A 17,337-nucleotide genomic window follows, 5' to 3' on the forward strand; every position below is an offset into this window, starting at 1 on the left:
GTCCTCACCATGCTGTGGGTAAACGCAAACCCATCAGGGTTGGTGACGATCTCCATGAAGATGTCCATGGCGTTCAGTAGGTTCGTCAGCGTGCGGTCTTTGCCATATTCAGTGACAATCTGCAGGCCAGGGCAGAGTGGGTACAGGGTGAGGGATGGGAGGCGCGGGCAGGCCCTCCTCTGAGGTAGATCAGGACTTCTGCACAGCCAGTGGCCGCAGGCAGGGGTGGCATCAGGCCATCAGATACATTCTTTGTGGGCTTGGAGGTTAAACAACTAGAAGGCGGAGGGTGGATGTGGGCGCTGCGCTGCAAAAGGCCAGAGCGCGTGGCAGCTGTTCCAAAGGACAGGAGAGTAGAGAGCCCCCGAGGTTTAAACAAGCCAAGTACAATCTCGCAACCAGGGGCGCCCTAAAATAGTCGAGTAGCCGCCACCCCAGCCCCACCCCCATCATCTGTGCTGACCTTCTTGGCGGTCCAGATGCCAGTGGCATGGGTGATCCACTCCCGGGAGTGGATTCCAGTGTCAATCCAGATGGCCCGGCGCTGAGGTCCTCCAGTGCTAAACTGGGTAAAAGCACCGGGTCCCAAACAGGTTTGAACGGAGACAGCTACAGAGCTGTCCCTAGGCTCCCAGAAGGTGGCCCCAGGTGTATGGGCACTGCCTGGGGCGGCCCTGTGTCCCGAGACAGGGGCTGTATATGCAGGGACTTGTGCATGGGTCCATGAAGTGCACACGTGTGGGAGCCCCGGTGACACAGCGGTGCACTGGGGAAGCAAGGTGATCCAGCTGGAAGCACAGAGCTTCCCAGGCTTGAAAGTGTCTGAGACTAGTGTTTCTCAAACTTTAAAGGGCACACGAATCCCCCGGCACCTTACGAAAATGCAGATTCTCAGTCAGTAGGTCTGGGGAGGGGTCTGTGGTTGGGCATTTCTAACGGGCTCCCGGGGGTGCTGCTGCAGGTGTCAGGACCCCACTCTGAGTAGCAAGGTCCTAGACCACATTAAAGAGGGGACACGGACAGCCCCTGGGGGAAATCAAAGCAGGGAATGAGGTCAAGTCCCAAGTTAGATGAGAACACTTGGCCCTCTGGAAGAGTCCCCCAGGGCTGACGAGAGCCGGAGCGCCGTCTTGTCTGAGAGCTGGACAACAAGTGCCTTGAGGGGGCCCTTTAGGGCACATACTAAGACTTGTTTTTGGCTTGGCTCGACTCCACACTCCTACCTATCCTGCCTTCTTCATGACCAAGGCCATTGCCGCCGTCACGTTTGCTCCAACTGTTTCCAGTGGCCCCCGTGAAGGGCTGGGAGGTCTCCCCACAGACTCGGGCCTATCTGTGGGGCTGCCTGAGCCAGATGACCTCAGTCATCTGTAAATGAGGCCTCTATTTATCTCCCTTCCCATTTCACAGATGAAGCAACCAAGGGAATAGGGAGAATGCTGACTCACCCACATTCACCTCCCAAGACCAGCGTGATGACCACCACCCTGCAATTCCATCTCCTTTGCAACCCTCCCACCTACTTCCTGACCCAGGACCTGCCAGGTCGCTGCACCATCACCTGTCCATACCTACGAGAGTAGGTCCCTGAACACCACAGCCCCAAAGCTGTGGGTCACCTCAGGGCAGGAGTATACACATCTTCTCTGTGTCCCTAAAACTCCCACCCTGCCATGACCCTACGTGAGTTCAGTCTTATGCCAGGGGCTCTCACTGTAGAGTCTGGTGGTCAACACTGCCCGCTTTTACCTTCAGGACAACAATGGACCGATTTTCAAAGCTGTGGCCAATCCGAATTTTTGAGACTATATCTGAGTGCTCGGCCACAAAGTTGTCGATCCAGCTATATATCTGCAAGGAATGAAGTTTGTCAGACCGGCAGGGAGGCAGGGAGGGGCGGGGCCCAGGCTCTCCCCGGATATCCTCCTTCCCCCACCCCACCCTCCCAGCGCTGTCCCACCTCCCTTGAGGGTCTAAAAGGACCCAGCGGGAGAATTGCACACATCAAAGATGCGGAGCTGGTGTCGAAGGCAACTGGCCCTGTGCAGAGCTGAGCCTCTTTCTGGAAGAGGAGTGTCCTCACCCTACCCAGTCCCCAGGGTCAACCTGCAAGGCTCTCAGGGTGGAAGTTTCTCTTGCTTCCACTCTCTTGGCCCATTCAGTCCGTTTGACAGACCCCACCGACCCAGCTGTTTTGGTCTTCTCGGCCCTTAGAGATTCTAAGCTGTTTGAAGGCAGGACTATTTATCTCGGATGTCAATAAATACTGACAGGCCATATTAACCCCTTCCCTCACTCTTTCAATGTACATAATTGAATTACCAAACATATGGGAAAAAATGGATCTTCTATTCCAGGCCATGTGAAACGGGAGAGTAATGACAGTGATACCAGAGGGGACAATATCAATCCCATCGCATCTTTTTCATGAAAATGGAACCTATGCCTTGAGTTTCTTTCTGGGCTGGGTGTCCAGAAAGGCGGGCTGTAACTGGGAGCAAGAATTGTCTCCAACTGAGGCAACTCTGTTCTATTCTACAAAATGGCTCTCCAATGTGCCTGGCTTCCTGTCCCTTCGATGCTCCAGGACCCACAGCTGGGGCCACTTGACACCAGAAATGCTTGTGGAGAAGTCAAGACCCCTGAGTCCCCAGCCACAGTGCTGGATTAGGAGATGCCACTACCTGCTCTGCTCTGGCCAGTGATGCATCTCTACCTCAGTGTTCTGCCTAGTAGACCTTTCCTCAGTCCCGGACCTGCCCTGGGCTGTACTGTTGAGTTCTCTCTATCCCTATATGGATCCTGGCTTCCAGACCTGTTTGAAGCTGTCTGTCTGACAGACCTTCACCCAGTGTCTGCTCTGCTCTCCAGAGACTCCCCAAGAGTCATTTCACACTCTCCCGTGGACCTCAGAGTCTTTCATTAGTCTCTGCCTGAGTCGGGAGACCCTGAGGGCCCAAAGGGACAAGAGAGCCCGGAGCGCAACTGGGCAGACCTACCTCCTCCAGGGTGTGGTAAGAGGCATAACTAAAGCTGCTGGTGCTACGCTCCAACCGGCGGGATTTGGCCATGGCTTCTCTCTCCTCATCCAGCAGCACCTAGGAGACAAGAGCACATACTGGAAGGGAAGGGGAGAACCGGGCCAGGCAGGCCTCTTCCGAACCCCGCATCGGCTGGGCCACGCACAAAGACACCACCGACACAGGAGAACGAGCCACCATGAGTGTGAGCTGCGCAATGGGAGGAGATGCCGGTTGCTGGATGATTCTGCTTGGCCAGCTGGTGTTCATGCCTCCGTTTCCCAAATGAGCACGGGGCGAGGGGTCCGGAGAGCTGCATTCCAAGTCTGCCACCAACTTGCTGTGGAGCCTTGGTCTTAGTTTCCTCAGCATGGAAATTAGGATAGCAGTATCTTGCCCTGCCCAGCTCATAGGATAAAATGTAATAAGGGATATGAAAGTATTTTAGAAGAGTGCTCGTGATCTACTGCCAACATTGTTTTTGCCCTCTATGAACACTGCTGAGTCAAGGCTCAAGCTGACCCCCTGGGGGAGCAGAGGGCCACCCTGACCCACTCTACTCTACCCCCGGGGGGTAGCCTACACAATTGATATCCAGGCCATTTGGGAAACCAGCTATGGAGCAAGCTGATCCAAGTAATTACAGAACTAATATGCCAACAATCTTTTACTTACTGTCTTAACTGCCTCTTAAACACAAGTATGGATGAACCAAAAGCAATGTCCTGGGTATCATTTGGAGTTGGTACTCTGCCCACACGCAGGACTTCCCACTGACCATGGGGAGGGCATATGGTTGGATTGGGTTGCCCTCCCACATCATTCTGGGACACTTTTCCCAGCTTGGGATTCAGTGAGGTGGGCAAGTGCCCTTCACCCCAGGCTCATACCCTTACACTGGCACCCAGGGATAGAGGCACCCCAGGACTCTGCACTGACCAGCAGCCTGGGAAGTGCCTCTGCCTCTCTGCCACAAAGGGTGCTGGGAAAGCAGAAGACCTCAACCCAAAGTCATACAAGGGAGTCTTGATGATGTCTTGCTTCAGGCAGAGCCTTTCAGTTTACCAGGCATCCTTATCCTCATTGTCTCCATTGGTCTGGTCAGATGACCAAATGACAGGGCAGGAATTCACTATTCATGTTTCAGAGATAAAACAGATTGGAGAGGTGAAGGGACTTAATGGCAAAGCCAACAAGGGGCAAAGGTGAGGTAAGAACCCAGACATCCTATTCCTAGCCTTGGGTTCCTTAAGGCTGGCTAGCTATCAAAACTAAAGGTGAATAAGAATAATAAATGTATGTATTATATGTAATACTAAATAACAAACATATATACACACACATAGATAGATATGCATACCTATAGGTATATACTGTTGACCCTTGAACAATGAGAGGGTTAGGGGCACCAACTCTCCCACAGTTGAAAATCCACACATAACTTTTGACTTCCAAAAAACCTAACTACTAATAGCCTGCTGTTGGCCAGAAGCCTTACCAATAGCATAAACAGACAATTAACACATATTTTGTATGTTATATGTGTTATATATTGTATTCTTACAATAAAACAAGCTACAGAAAAGAAAATATTAGTAAGAAAATCATAAGAAAGAGAAAAGACATTTATAGTACTGTACTGTATTTATAAAAAAAAAAATCCAGGTATATCCACACAGTTCAAACCCAGGTTGTTCAAGGGTCAACTGTATGTTTATCTGTGTGTGTGTGTAGGTATGTATATGTGCGTGTATGTACAGAGAGGGCAAGAAAATGTGTAAAATGTTAACAACAGGTGAAAAATCCATCATACTCTTCTTGCAATTAAAAGGTGTTCTGAAATAACAAAAAAATGTGGTGCCTGGGTGGCTTAGTCAGTTGAGAGTCCAACTCTTGAATTTGGCTCAGATCATGATCTCATGGTTCATGGGATCGAGCCCCACGTCGGGCTGCGCGCTCACAGCACAGAGCCTGCTTGGGATTCTCTCTCTCCCTCTCCCTCTCTCTCTCTCTCTCTCTCTCTCTCTCTGCTTCTCCCCAACTTGTACTTGCTTTCTTCCTCTTTCTCTCAAAATAAATAAAAGTAAAACATTTTAAAAAACTATTTGAAAAAAATAACAAAAAAGCAATACCCTGAGCATAGAAAAATAAGACAGTAAAATGTCAGAAAATACCACTATGAAAACAATGCTTGTTAGGATAGAAAGATTATGATTTCAAGCAATTTTTAAATGTTCCCTATTTTTATATTTTGGCGGCATGCTTCTACTGCTTCAATAAGTAAAATCTTCTAATGAATAAATAATACTAAAACAAAAACAAAAAGGCCCAATGGCTAAAATAAAGTAGCAGCCATGGACTCTTCAGTCCCAGGGCTGGAAAAGAGGCATCACCACCATCCCCGCAGACGAGGCCGTTGTCCAGTGCCCACTCACCCTGCTGCCCCAGTCAGCTTGCTCACAACCCTCAAGTTCACAGATTTAAAAATGGGACTGGAAATCGTTGCTTGGGCCTCATTTTCTTTTCTTTTTGAGCACCGACCACACGTTAGGCAATTGTGATTGCAATGTTTTCTGGCTGAATTAGCTAAGCTGGATACATTCCCACTTGGGCAAAGCTGGGATTGCTGGGCAAGTAAGGAAGCCTGGAGGAGCCTTGACCCTTGCTGGCACAGGCACCACCCCGGGACACTCTAACAAAAGGGACTTGTCTTCTCCCAGGAAACCAACGGAAATCTCAGTAGCCCACCGTGACCAGTGTGTGCCCATCACTTTGGGCCGGGCACTACCAGCTGTGGTGAGCAGCCGCAGGGAGCCAGCAGCCTGGGGCTGGTGCACCCAGAAGTCCCCCTCCAGTCCCACCGAGATGAACTTCCTAGGGACTGGCGGAGGACCTGAGGCGGTGGGAAAAGGTGGAGGACAGGGAGGAGAAATTGGGAAGCTCTTCCCACAGCCCAGGGACACCCACAGCAGCAAACAGCTCCCAGGAGGCCATTCTTTGTTCCACAGAACGGCTTGGGGGCAAATGGGAAATGGGCACCAAACTGCAAATAACTTTCCAAACACCCTCACAGCCCTGTGAATGGATGTGACACCCGCTCACAAATTGGGAATGCTCAGCCCTCACAGCTGGGCCCCAATCCCAAGAACGCTAATCTACCCTGGCCTGAAAAATACACAGATGTTGGCTCCCTTCACAAGGCCGAGAGGGAGACGGGAGAACTGAGAAGGCAGTCTTGCCACAGGCTCAGGGAAGCCTAATTACAGCCCCGTCAGGCTTCTCAGAGAAAAAAAAGAAACGGCTCAGAAGCAAGCCATTTGCCTCCCTGGAAGCCATAACCTGACAAGGAAAGTAATACCTTGGTGTGAATTAATTTATGACAGGGGTGAGGAAGGACGGGAACATTAAGCAAAGAACAGCACCTCCAGGATGGAGGAGGGCAGGAGGCCACGGGAGGCCCAGGAAGGGCGAAGCTGACGCCTGAAGGGAACCAGCACTCGGCCGCTGAACTCCAGCCGCGCAGACGTAAAATGGACGCGGCTCCGGGGGACATCTCCCCACCCCCCCGCCCCCACCCCCGCTCCGTGACAGCAGCAGTCACCTCTCCTCATGTGTCCCTGGCCTTCTCTAACAGGCCCAACATTTGCAGTAGCAGCTGCGTGGCTGGTAGCAAATGCAGTCTGTGCCTACGTGGTTGGGTGGCTACAGACCCGGGGGTTCTTAGCGTGGACCCCCTCAGAGGTCAAGGCTGAACGGGTGGCTTCACCGCCCCAAAGGCAGAGTTAAAACCACCCACACAAACAACAGTGACAACTGTGGAGGAAGCAGACGGCTCAGGAGCAAAGAGTGCAGGGCCCGGGGCCAGGCTGCCTCTGGTTAAATCTCGACGCCATCACTAACGGGGCACTAATCTCTCTGGGCCTCAGTTTACCAAAGTCTTCATCTCTCTCTGGGCCTTCAAACATGGGGGTCACATTATCACACCCTTGAGCACATTCTTTAAGGGGTTCCCGTGAGGCTTCGAGGGGTTAATACATGTAAAATGCTTGGAGTGTCGCCTAGCACGTAGCCATGAGGAGGAGCAAGAGGAGGGTGGCAGGGCGATAGTAATTTGGGGGGTGACTCACGTGTGAACAAGGTTTTGAAAGCAGCAAGGGAATAAGTCATGCAGGTATCTGCAGAAACAGCATTCTACTCACAAGGACCAGTAAGTGCAAAGGCCCCGAGACGTGAATCTCATCAAGGGCCCTTGGGCAGGAATGGGTCAGGCAAGTTCAAGGAACAGTAAAGAGGTCCAGGTCTCTAGAGCAGAGCGAGCCAGGAGAGAGCAGTCAGTGACGAGGGTGTTGTACTTCAGGGCCATTTTAAGGACTCGGGCTTTTACTCTCAGTTAAGAAGTCATTGAGGGCTTTAAGCAGAGAAGTGACATAATGGGATATAATATATAATAATAATCATTTTAAAGGACCCCTCTGAATGCTGTTTTGAGACTAGGCAACAGGGAGGCAAGGATGGAATTAGGGACAGCAGTTAGAAAACTCTTAGAACAATCCAGGTGTGGGGCTGATGGCGTGCTGGCCCAAGGTGGTAGCATAGAATGGTAAGATACATTTTATTTATTTACTTTTTTAATGTTTATTTTTGTGAAAGAGGGGATGGGGCAGGGGAGGGGCAGAGAGAGGGGGACAGAGGACCCGAAGCAGGCTCTGTGCTGACAGCAGGACGCGAACTCACGAACTGTGAGATCATGACCTGAGATGAAGCTGGACGCTCAACCGACTGAGCCAGCCAGGTGCCCTGGTACGATACAATTTAAAGGGTGAACTGACGGGTTTTGGTGAATGTGGGATGCGAGAAAGGAGTTGAGGACGACTCCAGGCTTCTTGTCTGAGTGACCGGAAGGATGGCGTTGTCATTTCCTGAGATGGAGAAGGGCTGTGGAGGAGCAAGTTGAGGGGGGGTGCTCGGTTGGGAACGGTGACATTTGAGACGCCCGTTAGGCAGGCAGGTGGAAATGAGGAAGAGGCGGTTGGAGACCCGAGTCTGGAGTTCAAGGTGAGCGTAGGAGTCTGGCTGGAGATGCAAGTATGGGAATATTCAGGAGGCTGAAGGTATCCAACGCCATGATCTTGAATGAGAGGATCCAGGGGAAGTCAAAGGACAGAACTGGGAAATAGGAAAATGACATGCAAAGGAGAGCCAGTTAGATGGGACAACATCCAGGAGAGGACAGTGTCCCGGAAGCCAAGACAGGACATGTTTCAAAGACGAGAGAGCAACCAGCTGTGCTAAATAAGGTGGAAGAACAACGGGCACTCAAAGTTGGCCACTGAGTTGGACGTAGGAGCTGTGGGTGACCAATGTCAAGGGCAGTTTTGGTGAAGTGAGGGGTGGACAGTCCACCCACGGAGAAGGATGGAGGTGGCAAGTATGGCCCGTATTTCCACGAGTTGTGCTGTACGGGGAAGCCGAGAAATGGGGTGATAGCTGGAGATGGGGGGACGGGATCGAGAGAGGATTTTGGGGGGTAAGAGAAATAACGCTACATTTGTATGCTAATGAGAATGATCCAGTAGAGAGGGGGAAATTGGCCAAGCAATATTTACACTAAATTGCATTTTGCTCTAGATGCTCAGAGCCCGGGTGATTTTTGTGTTCTCCGTTGTGCTTTCCCCTATTTTCCAAATTATCTAACATGAATATTTATTAATTTTGTAATCAGAAAAAAGCCATTAAAATCCACAGAGCTGATTGCTCAAGTGAAGCTTTTCCATGGTGACTCATCCTAGAGAAAAAAAAAAAAAAACAAAAAAACAACAACAACACCAAAACCAAAGGGCTGAGAAAAAAGGGGGAGGTGAAGAAAAATTAAATGCAAATAGAGCTCACTCGGAATCAGATAATTTCTTGCCTGGCCCACTGCAATTTCCTCAGCACCCTCCTGCCTGTCAGTCTCTCCCTGCTCCTGTCCCCAGCTCAACATTGTCACTGTCAGAGGGATTTTTTTTCTTAAATGCAAATCTGATCCCGTCAGAGCCCTCCCATGGCTCCCCCATGATTTTTCGGGATAAATCTCGACCTCTTCACCCAACAGAGGATGCCCCTTGTGATCTGGTCGGGCCTCACTGCCAACAGGGCTGGGGGGGGGGCCCTTCCCCTCCCGGTCCCCCCCTCGCCTGCTCTTCAGCCGCACCGTAATTACCGCCTTCTCAGAGCCTCCCTACGTGCAGAGCCTCTTGTCCTCGGCTCCCATAGCAACCTGCTGCACGCCATCAGCACCATCAGCAAGCTCATCCACTCCATTGTAATCACTGCTTTGCTCCCCTCCACTCCCCACCCCCACGACCCGGCTCCCCTGGATATGGAACCGGAACCGGAGTTCCTGTCTTTGTGTTTCCTGCACCTTGCACACAGTAGGTATCTCCATATCAGTAGATGGAACAAACGAACCCAGCTCTTCCATCTCAAGCACGCGTCTGATCACAGCTTGGGCGGGGGGGGGGGGGCAGGGCGGGGAGCAGGGGACACTTCCCTTCCTCAAAAATCTCCAGCACCCCTGGCCAAAGCGAAAGCCGGAAGCCGGCACCAAGGTTTTTCACGCTCCCTCTCAGCCTAGTGCTGCGGAGCAAACACACCCTCACTTCTTTCCTTTCCTCGCATCCGTGAATTCAACCAACATTTATTAAGCCCCAACCGAGTGGCAGGTGCCATGGGAGGCGCTAGGGCATAAAGATAGATAAGAGGCCCGAGCCTGGACCTTGAGGGGCTCAGGAGAGGGGGCCCTGGAGACAAAGACCAACCTAATAGCAAGGCCTCTGTCTGGGCACACTCTTTCCGAACCTGCCAACAGAGTCATTGTGGAGACCGTTGAGGGCCCGCCGTGCAAGAGAGGCTACGCCAAACGCTGCGGCGGAGAGATCCGGAAGATTCAGAAGAGATTAGGCCCGTGCGTCAATAACCGAAATGTAAGGCTAGAGGCCAAAAACCTGAGTGGTGCAAAGCCTTCCCCTCCTGTTAGCGCCTCTGAGCTTCTCTCCTCCTGGACACCCTCCCCCTCGTCACCACAAATCAACTCAACACGGCAGCCTCCCCTACACCCCCCCCCGCCAGCTCCCTCCAAGCCAAAATGGGATCTTAAGTATGACAATGGGAGCTTGATGCACTGCAGACAGAGCGAGGTGTTGGGGAAAATCCTGCCCGGCTGGGTTAGGGCAGACAGTCCAGGGCATCTACTACTGACAGGGAGTAAAGAGCGCCCCCGGAAGGGATTCCAGCCTGGGACGACGGGGGAGGACGGGTTGAGGAACGTGAAGAGGACAGCTCCAGAGGAGCCAGGGGGCAGGCTCAGAGGTGCCTCTGGGGCCACTCCTGATGTGCAGAAATCAACAGAACATTTTGAGAGACCTCTTCGCATCTGCTGGCTAAATGCTGCGGGCTTTCAGGGCGGGGCAGAAGCGAGGAAATGCGAACCTGAAGATGCCCGCGTGGGCAAAAAATGAGAATTGAGTGCTATTTCTTTCGATGTGGTACCCTGTCTTGTCTGCGGGGAGTTTCCCCATTTGGGTTTGTGGGGGATTAATTAGAGAAAGAGGCCACCCCTACGCACTGAGCAGCAAACACATGTGCCCGATGAGGGACAAAGGTCTGTGCATGGATCTAAGTGGCCCAGCCCCGTGCGTTCGCGGGAAAGGAATGCCCCTGATGCGTTTATCCCTTGGCATGTGATGTCATGTGTGTGCGCTCCGGGAGACTGGGTTCCCACACTCAGAGCCCTCAGAGAGTAGCTGCAGCACGCCGTGGCTGGGGAGGAATGTCTGGGGATGCGACCCTGCAGGCGCACCACAGCATCTGTGGAGGGGTGCGGCCAGAGGCGCCTAACCAGCACGCGGTGCCCACAAGAAGCGCTTTAGGAAGGGGGCTCCTTGGGATACCCTTGAAGACAGAACAAGAGAAATAAAATGTCACGGTGTTCAGAAAAGACACCGTAAGCTGCACCGACCAGGGCGGGTGGGGACACTGGCAGGGCCGGGATGAAGGCTCTCTCTGTCCTACCCAAGGGTGGGTGTGCAGCCCTCCCAAAGCTATTCCCCTGGGAGAATCCTGCCTGGGAGAGGAGCCTGGTACCTCCTAGTACTGAGAGCCTGGCGGTACAAGTGTCGTGGGACAGCCAGGACGGCAGGGACGGTCAGAAAAGCAAAGGGACTCTTCCAGAGCTGCCTCCCCCGGGTGCCCAGGAAAGACCCGAGCTACTTGCTCCTGTCTCCCTCCTCCCTGGTCTCCTCCTCTGCTGTGAGCTGCAAATCCCCCCACAAGAAGACTCGTCCACAAGTGACTGCTACTACCACACGAGGAGGACGTCCCCCCGCCCCCGACCGTGGGCTCTGTCCTAGATTTTAAATATTCTCTGAGAAGTGTGAGGTGCCGTTCCTTCTACAGCAGGTCCACAAGAATGCGGACGGAACTCTAGAAACCTGTCCACTGTGAGCCCTGGGTTGCTTTCCTCTGGGCTGGGCTCAAACCAGAAAGGCACGTGGAAGGTGAAACCCTAGCCATGGTGCTGGGGCAGGACCTCACCTGGATGTCCTTTATCATGACGCTGTAAGCAAGGCCGTGAGAGCCCAGGTAAGCTTTGACGTCTTTCAGTTCAGAGAAAGGAACTCTCATGTCCACCGGGAGGCTGGGCCTGGCTGGGCCACGCCAGAAGTCCACCTTGGCCACAAAGGAAAGGAAAATGGATGTGTTTAATCGCGTGTCCTCATACATGATCCTGTGGGCACCTTAGACAGGCAGACGGTCTTCTTCTCTTAGACAGTTAAAAAGGCCCCAGTTCCAAAATGAAAACCCTCAGGCCGAACACAGAGATGGGGGCAAACAAAACCCCCGAGCTGCGTTTCTTCCTCCGATTCCGAGCACCCTCACTCCCCGCCTCACTCCAACTTCGCCTGGACCCCAAGAACCCTAAACAGTTGCTAAAAGTGAGACAGCTCATCATACGGGGCATTCACATGGACAAGAACCTTGGTCAGAAGGGGGAGGCATCACTGCCCTCAAGCCCTGGGGAGGGGGGAGGAAACCGACCTGCATTCCCATGACCTCCAAATGCTACGTCTACTCACCAACTTGTAAAAGGGAGAGAATTGTTATAGTGTTACGAGTCCTAGCAGATAGGGGCACTCAAACGAATAGGGACAGGATACCTGGTTGCTTCAGCAGCCCTGAAACAAAACCCTTCTATTGTAACTGTTGAAGAAAATGTTTTCCACTGTGGAATACTTGCAGAGGACAAACGTTCTCGGAAACAAATGCTCAGGCTGACAGGGACGAACCCAAATAAAACACAGGTTCGCCAAGCTGAGCCGTTTCAGTGGGGGAAACCGACGTGTCCAGTCTGCATACTACATGGCATCCCACCCAGAGACATATGTACTCCCCGGGTGGCTTCCGGACATTCCAGTCATTTGTGAGGTGGCCCCTGACAGGGTCTGCTCGGCAGCTCCCCATCTAGGACAGAGGAGAAGGCCAAGAAAGGCCACCCAACTTTCCGGGCGAGTGTTCCCAACCTTTCCTGAAGAAGATCCCAAATGTGATTTTCCACGGTGTTGTGATCTTTGGCAGATATGATAGGGGCAGGTTTGGGGTTCGGGGAGCAGGACAGGGGGCTGAAGATGCAGGCCACTGTAAGAAAGTGAAGAACATGTTCCCCAGCCCTGAGGAGTCCTCACCTTCTGGGGCTTCAGGCCCTCCAGATCCCTGAGAAGTGAAAGCTGCTTCTCATTTTTAGCCAGGACTCGAAGAACCTGGTCTCTGGAAAGACACAGGGAGGGTGGAGGGAGATGCTGAGACGGTTCCCTGGAAGGCTGGGCTAGGGGACCCTGAGGACCAGGCTGAGGGGACCCGGCAGGAAGGCTGGGAGGCTGGAGGAGACTGAGCAGAAGGACGTGCCACTCTGGGAAGCACGCGAGTCCTTCAGCATGAGACAGCGGTCGCTCCAGACCAAGGACAGACCACCCGAGCCACTAAATAAAGCCTGTCACAACTAGTGATGAACCCAGCAGCAAGACAGGGGAGGAAGTATGGGACAGGAATATGGGAGAATGGAGGAGGCCTGGGAAACCAAAGGAATGAAGGGGAGAAAAGACTAGATACAGAGGGCAGGGGAGACCAACAGTGGCCCCGAGTGCTCTTCGTACAAGGGCCAAAGGCCATGGTCTGTCCAAACCCTGTGCCCCTTCCAGCCTTCGCTCAAGAGCTTGAGGACATGGAAGGGGAGATGAACCTCACGCTAACATAGGAGAGGAAGCTGAGCCCTTCCCATCCCGGTGGAGAGGCCGCGAGAGGCTGTGCGCGTGACCTCCGGTGTTCGCCACCCGGGATGCCGCTGACTCCCTCCCTGACTGGCTTGGATATCAGGGAGGATGAACCCCGCCCCCCCCAACCCCCTCTAATCACCACTATGGGGATACTTTGGGGTCATTCCATTAGGTGACGTCTGGGAAGCTGAGAAACATGTCCCTAGAGGGCCTGGGGTAAAATCCTAATGCTTATTCGTATTCAAAGGAGGACAATACTGTATCCATATGGTACGGATACAGAGTCTTCTGGGGGTTAGTAACGTCTTTAAGAATCAGAGAAAACCAGGGGCACTTGGGTGGCTCAGTCGGTCAGGCATCTGACTTCAGCTCAGATCATGATCTTACAGCTCATGAGTTCAAGCCCCATGTCGGGCTCTGTGCTGACAGCTGACAGCTGGGATCCTGGGGCCTGCTTCGGATTCTGTGTCTCCTTCTCTCTCTGCCCCTGCCCCACTCACGCTCTGCCTCTCTCTTTCTCTCAAAAATAAGTAAACATTCAGGGCGCCTGGATGGCTCAGTCGGTTAAGCATCCGACTTCAGCTCAGGTCATGATCTCGCAGTTTGTGGGTTCGAGCTCCGCGTCGGGCTCTGTGCTGACAGCTCGGAGCCTGGAGCCCGCTTCAGATTCTGTGTTTCCCTCTCTCTCTGCCCCTCCCTAGCTCATGCTTGCGCGCTCTCTCTGTGTCAAAAATAAATAAACTTTAAAAAAAAATTTTTTAATAAAAATAAATAAATAAACATTCAAAAAAGTTTTTCAAAATCAGAGGAAACCATCCCCCCAGGAAAAAAAAATAGATAAACAATTTTACATATAAGCAAGAATCAGGGGAATCTTGGAGCCCTGGAAACTTCCCCATGGGCTGCAGATTAAGAACTCATGCTGTGGGGGGCGGGGGGGGGGGGGGGGGAGGTGGCGCCTGGGTCTGACTTCTGCTCAGGTCATGATCTCCTGGTTCATGAGTTCGAGCCCCGCATCAGGCTCTCAGTGCAGAACCTGCTTGGGATTCTCCCTCTCTCCTTTCCTCTCTCTGCCCCTGCCCCACTCGTGCTCTCTCTCTCAAAATAAATAAATAAACTTGAAGAAGAGGAAGAAGAAGAAGAAGAAGAAGAAGAAGAAGAAGAAGAAGAAAGAAAGAAAGAACTCATGTGGGGAAGGACAGTAAGACAGCTGCTTGTCCCACCCTTGAGTGTGAGAGTGGGAGATTATGGACCTGAATGGGAAGTGAAGTCCCAACTCCCTCTACTTTGACCAGGTCCCAGGAAGACAGCCTCCTCCCTGCTGGCACACCTGGTCCCCAAGCTCTCAGCAGCCCTTCCTCCCACTATGGAGCAGCCACTCACCCTGTGAAATTCATTTGGCCCAAAGCTGCTGCCAGAATAAAGCTGAAGACCAGGAGCGTCCACCGGTCCACAGGGGACAGCCCAGGGCCCACGCCTCCTCCAGGGGTCCCCTGCATGCTTCTTCCTTCAGGCGAGCTTCAAGCCCTTTCTTCGTGTGCAGGCATGGCCGAAGCCTCAGGACAGGACAGCACCTAAAGGCCGGCAGGCCCGGCCTGAGAAGGGGCGTTAGGTTCTCTCTGGGGGAGACCCAGCATGTGGCTCCCACACGCAGGGCCTTGACAGAGCTAGGGCCACCCCTCCCCACGGCTAGGCAAATCCCCTCCTGGCAAGAGGAAAGAGGAAAAGAGGAAGACGAGGCTCTTGGCTTTCCTTCCTCCCTGGAGGTTTGCTGGGCCAGCCTCTGGTGAACATCAAGTCCTCCTTCTCCGGAGAAAGAGAAGAGTAGCTGGAAGGCCCCAGGAAACCACTCCGTTCCTCCCTCCTCATTTAATTCTTTTCTTTTGCTCTCCTTCTCCCTCCCCATCCGCTCACGCTTCCCCTGGGCCACGTCCTCCTTACGCATAAGGGTGTGGACGCCATTGAAAGAACGCCGGGTTTAGAGACAGGGACCATGGGCTCACTTCCTGTCTAAAAGACCTCGGGCAACTGCCCTAATCTCTCTAAGTCTCAGTTTACTCATCAGTAAATGGGATTAATAATACCTCCCCTCCCTACCTCACAGGGGTTGGGGGGAATATTAGATGAGACAACGTGGGTGAACTGGCTTGGCAAAGCCTGCAAAATAGAATGTATTATTATTTCCAAGCATTAACTCTTAAGTCACAGCTGCATCTTAGGTCAGCACTCCAGTTGCAGTGGGGAGAAGGGGGACAGAAGGGAATAGAGAGGGGAACAAAGGAAATACATATAGCACGAGAAGGAATTCGGTGAAGACTCCCTTTTCTCTATGTTCAGCTGGCCGCCATTATGCCGGCACAGGTAGTGGATTTTCTGCCAGACATGAAGGTCACTGCAATCATTATAGTTCTCAACAGACAGCAGAGTCAATTTCTCAGTCCTGCTGAAGGCCCACACAGCCCCCTTTATGGGCTGGGAATAGCAGGAATAAAGCGGAGGCCAGCACACAAAGCAGTCATATTGGAAGGAGAGAGTGAAAGATGATGCGTGAATGGTAAATGATGAATCTAACAGAAAATCCACAGGAGGCGGGGGGGGAGGGGGGGGCGGGGGGGGGGAAGGCAGAGACTAAATCCAACAAAGTTGTTCAGCAGAGGACGTCAACAAAAGGCCACTTAACTGTCACCGGCGATTCTCAGAAGCCCCCCTCCCCATCCATACTTTCCCAGAATGGCCAATTAACTGGCCATGTGTGCAGAGAGGGGAGCTCTTTTATTGACAGAATGCCCTGCTCCCACACCCCGCCGGACCTACTCCATTATTCAGTTGTTCAGTTGTTCAGACATGCCAAACTCTCCTAGAACCCTGGCTTTGGGAACTCTCAGACAGAAACATTAACAAAGGGTTTAAGGACCTAGAAAAGAAAGCAATTAGGCTTTCCACCCAAGTAACATTCAGCTTTAGTAGAAACAGGAATAAAAGAACGTCCTAGTAAACAACAGCTCAGGAATTTAAAAGAAAAAAGTGGGATGGTGCTAGGCACCAAAAGTACCCAGCATCTTCTCGCTCAAAAGCATCATTTAAGTCACTAATAATAAGACAACTATCCCTGTATTTGGTTTAGGGGTGGGATGAGAGAGAGAGAGAGAGAGGGAGAGAGAGAGAGAGCAAGAGCAAAAGAAAGAGAGGAAGAGAGAAGAGCACTTCAGAATTCTTGAGAATTTCCAGTAGAACTTTCTGTGATAATGGAAATGTTCCGTGTCTGTGCCATCCAATAGGATAGCCACTAGCCGCTCGAGATGTGGCCAGTGAGACTAAGGAATTGAATTTTTTATTTTATTTCATTTTAATTCATTTCACTGATTTAAATACCACGGTGGCTGATGGCTATCATATTACACGGCACAGTTCTATGGGAATTCACTAGCCCTAAAGCAGGGCCTTCAATGGCTGGATATGAAGCAGAGACACACAGCGGGGCTTGACTTAATACCTAATATTGGCTTCTAACCAAAAAATAATCATTCATCAAATCATTTACTCAATAAGCGTCTACTGCATATCTATAATGTGCCAGGCACTTGCTTACTAGGAATAAAGTATGGGAATAAAACAGAGAACAATACAGACCTGGACCTTAGATTTCTAATGGGGTGAGTAGACAATTAGTTTAAAGAGCATATAAATAATTGTAAAAATATAGCTGGCGTATGTGCTCTAAGGCGAAAATACAATCTACCATGAGGACAGATAACAATGACTCCGCACGGGCTGAGACAGGGAGAGTTTCCTCAAAGAAGTTTTGTTGGAGGACTTTTACCTCCCGTGAGTGGGTGGTCTAGACACCCAAACAACCCTGCCTCCATGAAACATTTTATCCACTAAAATTCTGGATACGATGAAATATTTTTAATAACTTTTAAAACACATCACTGAGGGGCGCCTGGGTGGCTCAGTTGGTTAAGAGTCTGACTTCAGCTCAGGTCACGATCTCACGGTCCCCGCGT

The 17,337-nt window shown here is 51.9% G+C and overlaps 1 protein-coding gene across 4 annotated transcripts in view; it reads right to left on the reverse strand.

Moving 5' to 3' along the window:
- The window catches only part of CPA5 (carboxypeptidase A5), a 47,874-nt gene that overhangs the window by 9,887 nt on the left and 20,650 nt on the right, over positions 1 to 17,337 (reverse strand). For 3 of the 4 annotated variants that reach the window (XM_015071050.3, XM_053218080.1, XM_053218077.1), the window contains exons 1-8: positions 15,428 to 15,926; positions 14,714 to 14,925; positions 12,743 to 12,824; positions 11,595 to 11,729; positions 3,000 to 3,098; positions 1,750 to 1,851; positions 464 to 565; positions 9 to 119 (exon numbers count right to left, since the gene is read on the reverse strand). In XM_015071050.3, the coding sequence (XP_014926536.1) occupies positions 9 to 119; positions 464 to 565; positions 1,750 to 1,851; positions 3,000 to 3,098; positions 11,595 to 11,729; positions 12,743 to 12,824; positions 14,714 to 14,829 (747 nt within the window). In that variant the 5' untranslated portion in view covers positions 14,830 to 14,925; positions 15,428 to 15,926. Of the gene's footprint in view, positions 1 to 8; positions 120 to 463; positions 566 to 1,749; positions 1,852 to 2,999; positions 3,099 to 11,594; positions 11,730 to 12,742; positions 12,825 to 14,713; positions 14,926 to 15,427; positions 15,927 to 17,337 lie in introns of those variants that run through there. The other variant, XM_053218079.1, reaches the window with a different exon arrangement.

The sequence above is a fragment of the Acinonyx jubatus genome, chromosome A2, assembly GCF_027475565.1.
Source record: "Acinonyx jubatus isolate Ajub_Pintada_27869175 chromosome A2, VMU_Ajub_asm_v1.0, whole genome shotgun sequence".
In the NCBI taxonomy this organism is placed as follows: Eukaryota; Metazoa; Chordata; class Mammalia; order Carnivora; family Felidae; genus Acinonyx; species Acinonyx jubatus.